At 46.0% G+C, this 3,681-nt stretch overlaps 1 protein-coding gene across 1 annotated transcript; it reads left to right on the top strand.

Annotated features, from left to right (window-relative positions):
• The first annotated feature begins 2,073 nt into the window (after positions 1-2,073).
• LOC132481671 (OTU domain-containing protein 6A-like) lies at positions 2,074-2,946 on the top strand. The gene has a single exon (XM_060086508.1). The coding sequence runs from the start codon at positions 2,074-2,076 to the stop codon at positions 2,944-2,946; it is 873 nt and encodes a 290-aa protein (XP_059942491.1).
• The last annotated feature ends 735 nt before the right edge of the window (positions 2,947-3,681 follow it).

Raw genomic sequence — 3,681 nt, 5'->3', positions numbered from 1 at the left:
ATATAGTGTTAGAAGATATAATCAGTGCAATAAGGAAAAAAGGGAAATGAAAGGATACAGACTGGAAATATGAAATAAAACTGTCCCTATTCACAGGCAACATGATTCTCTACATAGAAAATTCCAAAGAATCTACCAAAAAAATAAAATAAAATAAAACACCTAGAAATAGTAAGTCAGTTGAACAGGTCATAGAATACAAGATGAACATACAAAAGTCAACTGTATTTCTGTATGCTAGCAATGCACATGTGAACAACAAAATTAAAAATACAATACCATTTACAATCACTCAAAGAATGAAATGCTTAAATGTAAATCTAACAAAATATGTGCAAGACATATATGCTGAAAATTATAAAACATTCGTGAAAAAAATCAATAAAAATTTAAATAAATGGAGATACATACCCAGGTGTTCATGGATTACAAAACTCAACGTAGTAAAGATGTCAATTCTCCTCAAATTAATATATGGCTCTAACACAATTCCTATGAAAATCCCAGAAAGATTTTTTGTACATATAGACAAGATTATTCTAAAATTTATATGGAAAGACAAAGGAATTAGAATAGATAAAACAATTTTCAAAAAAGAATAAAATTTAAAGAAAGGGTCTACCTATATTCAAGACTTATTCCATAGTAATCAAGACTATGGTATTGGAGGAGGGAGAGACACATTGATCAACGGAAAAGAATAGAGAATCCAGAAATAGACATACACAAATATGCCTAACTGATTTTTGACAAAGATGCAAAACCAATTCAATGGAGGAAGCATAGCAACTCCAGCAAATGATGCTGGAGCAATTGGACAACCACAGGCAAAAAAATGAACCTTGGCTTAAGCCTCAAACTTTACCTGAAAATAAATACAAAACAGATCACAGATTTCAATTTAAAACCCAAAACTATAAAAAACCTGTATATGGATGTTTATAGCAGGGGTTGTAACAACCCCAAACTGGAAACAGCCCAGATGTCCTTCAACAGGTGAATGGTTAAGTGAACTACAGTACATCCATATCATGGAATCCTAGTTAGCAATAAAAACGACTGAAGTTTTGATATATGTAAAAACTTGGACAAATGTCCACTTTCCTCATTTGTAACAGGGAAGAGGTTGTCTCAAGAGCCTTCCTGTTTGGGAATTCACGATACAGATGAGCAGAGTGGGGCAGGATGAGAGCATGTTTGAAAGAGCTTAGGGATTTTATTTTACTTTCTTTTATTTTTTAGAACTTTTAGAGATTCAGAATAATCAGAAGGAAGTGGCTTGATGAAGGCCAACTGTCATGCTTCATGGGAGCCCATTTTGGAAGCTGGGAACCCAGGAGAAGGGGAGTTTAGGGTAGGTGCATTCTGTTGGCACAAGACGAAGTCTGCTCAGCTGTAGTGAACTTTAAGGTTGTTGCTTTCTCACACTGAGATGGGACAGGGTGGATTTGAGGCCTAAACTGAAAGGATTCTGTGTTCCCAGGAACATAAGGAAATATCTTGTTCTGATACACAAAATTAAGGGTTCATCAGTCAAGGCAACTAAAGAACTGGAGAGAGCCACATTGCCTCCTGAACACTGGGAGCAATGGGAAGTCCGGTGTCAGAGCACATTCATCTGGTGTAGCAGTATTTGTCATGTGATTCTCAAGCACGACCAGTGTCTGCACTGTGTTCAGGCTAGGAAGTGAAGTACGCAGTTCAGAGCCCACGAAAATCTCCACAAGCTCAGTTGCTGCACATAATGCACCAAGGCGGGATTTTACATCCGGGACAGGAACCCCGCTAAAACCGGAAGCACCCCTTGCTACGGGGTCTAATGGGGGCATACATAGTGTCTCCCAACAGCCAGTCCTAGTGCCAGGAGTGTTTAGGAGGCGTAGCCGTGGAGAGACAGTGGCCAATGGCAGAGAGGGCCGTTAATAGAGTGAGGGCAACCGCGGGTGAGGGGAAGAGAGTACAGCCGCCACGGGAGGCTGAGGAGCCCTAGCCAGTTGGGTGGTTCGACTGTTGACGCGAACTGTAGCGGTACTTCAGCCACCAAACTTCGATTCTCGCCTGCCCTTAAACATCATGGAAGATTCACAGAGTGAGCATCAGCGGATGTTACGACGCCACAAGCGCGAGAAGGCAGAGCTGCAGGCCCACATTCAGGGCATGAAGAGCTCGGTCCCCAAGAGCGACAAGAAGAGAAGAAAGCAGTTGCTCCTCGATGTGGCCCGCCTCGAGGCCGAGATGGAGCAGAAGCACCAGCAGGAGCTGCAGAAGTTCCAGGAGAGTTTCCCTGATAACAGCAACCTCGATTCAGTCACTGAAGATCTGGGCAAGCTGGATCTCGAGGACAAGCCTCCTCACCTCTCGAGGGCACAGAGAAGGCGCGAAAGAAAGGTGGCCCTCGAGAGAGAAAGGCAGGAGAGGATGGCCAAGGCTGAGATGGAGCATCTGGCCAGCTTCCGCCATGACGAGGAAATGAAGCTCGACGCCATCCTGTGGGCCAGGAATCTGGAGATGAAGGATATCCCGGCCGACGGCCACTGCATGTACCGCGCCATCCAAGACCAGCTGGTGTTCTCCGTGACCGTGGAGAGCCTGCGGAGGCGCACCGCCGAGTACATGCGGAAGCATGTCGAGGACTTCCTGCCCTTCTACAGCGACCCCGAAACCGGCGACGCCTGCAGCCGCGACGACTTCTTGAGCTACTGCGACGACATCGTGTTCAGCGCGTCGTGTGGAGGCCAGCTCGAGCTGAGGGCCCTGTCGCACGTCCTGCAGACCCCCATCGAGGTGATCCAGGGCAACTCGCCCGCCGTCGTCTTCGGAGAGGAGTACACCAAGAAGCCGCTCACCCTGGTCTACAGGAGCTACTCCATGTGCGGGGAGCACTACAACTCGGTGAAGCCGCTCGACACCGGCTCCGTCAGGTGCCCGGCCTGCCGTCTCTTGTAGGCCCGCTGCCGCCATCGCCGTGGCGGCTGCCGTTGGAGCCGAAGCTGCCGCCGCCGCGTCTCCTCAGCAGGCTCCGCTTTTTTCCTTCGGTTTTCTCAGGGTTTTGTTGATTCATTTTACTCAGAGTTCACCCCCTCTCTCCACCCCCGCCCCCCCTTCTTCCTCCCTCGCTCTTCTATCCTCCTCGATCGTCCCTGGGTTGCTTCTTTCACGGGGTTAGGGGAACCGGAGGCCGGTGACCAGGAAGACATCTGCACCGTCCTACCCTAGCGGAGTGACTATGCCAAGTTCCCACCTTTCTTGCTCCGCGGCATGTGGGGTTGGGTCTTCCCCGACCAGGGCTGGAACCCGTGTCCCCAGGATTCTTAACCACTGAGCCACCAGGGAAGCCCTAGTATTTTGTTTTGTTTTTTCATAAAACCTTGTGTGGTTGCAAATTAATTACAGTTGTTTAGACGTTTTCTGAATTCTAAATAATGTTTGTTAACTTTAGAAGTTAAATGTAAGCGTTAAATGTAGAAAGTAGATTTACCTAAACTGATAGGCTAGATAAGGCTTGCTCTAAGATGTGAAAGATCTCAATTTAATTTCCTTTATTGAATATAAGAAAGGACATGACTTTATTCAAGTAGTTGATTCATTTCATTATATCTGCAATTGATGTGAAGTAAGAAGAGACAAACTGATAGGTAGTTTAACTTACTGTGAGGGGTGACATCAACTAGTAAGTTTCCT

The sequence above is a fragment of the Mesoplodon densirostris genome, chromosome X (assembly GCF_025265405.1).
Source record: "Mesoplodon densirostris isolate mMesDen1 chromosome X, mMesDen1 primary haplotype, whole genome shotgun sequence".
Lineage (NCBI taxonomy): Eukaryota > Metazoa > Chordata > Mammalia > Artiodactyla > Ziphiidae > Mesoplodon > Mesoplodon densirostris.
This window is presented reverse-complemented; position numbering and strand designations above follow the sequence as displayed.

Coding starts and splice junctions, on each gene's coding strand:
- LOC132481671 (XM_060086508.1), top strand. CDS start 2,074: ATGGAAGATTCACAGAGTGAGCATCAGCGGATGTTACGACGCCACAAG.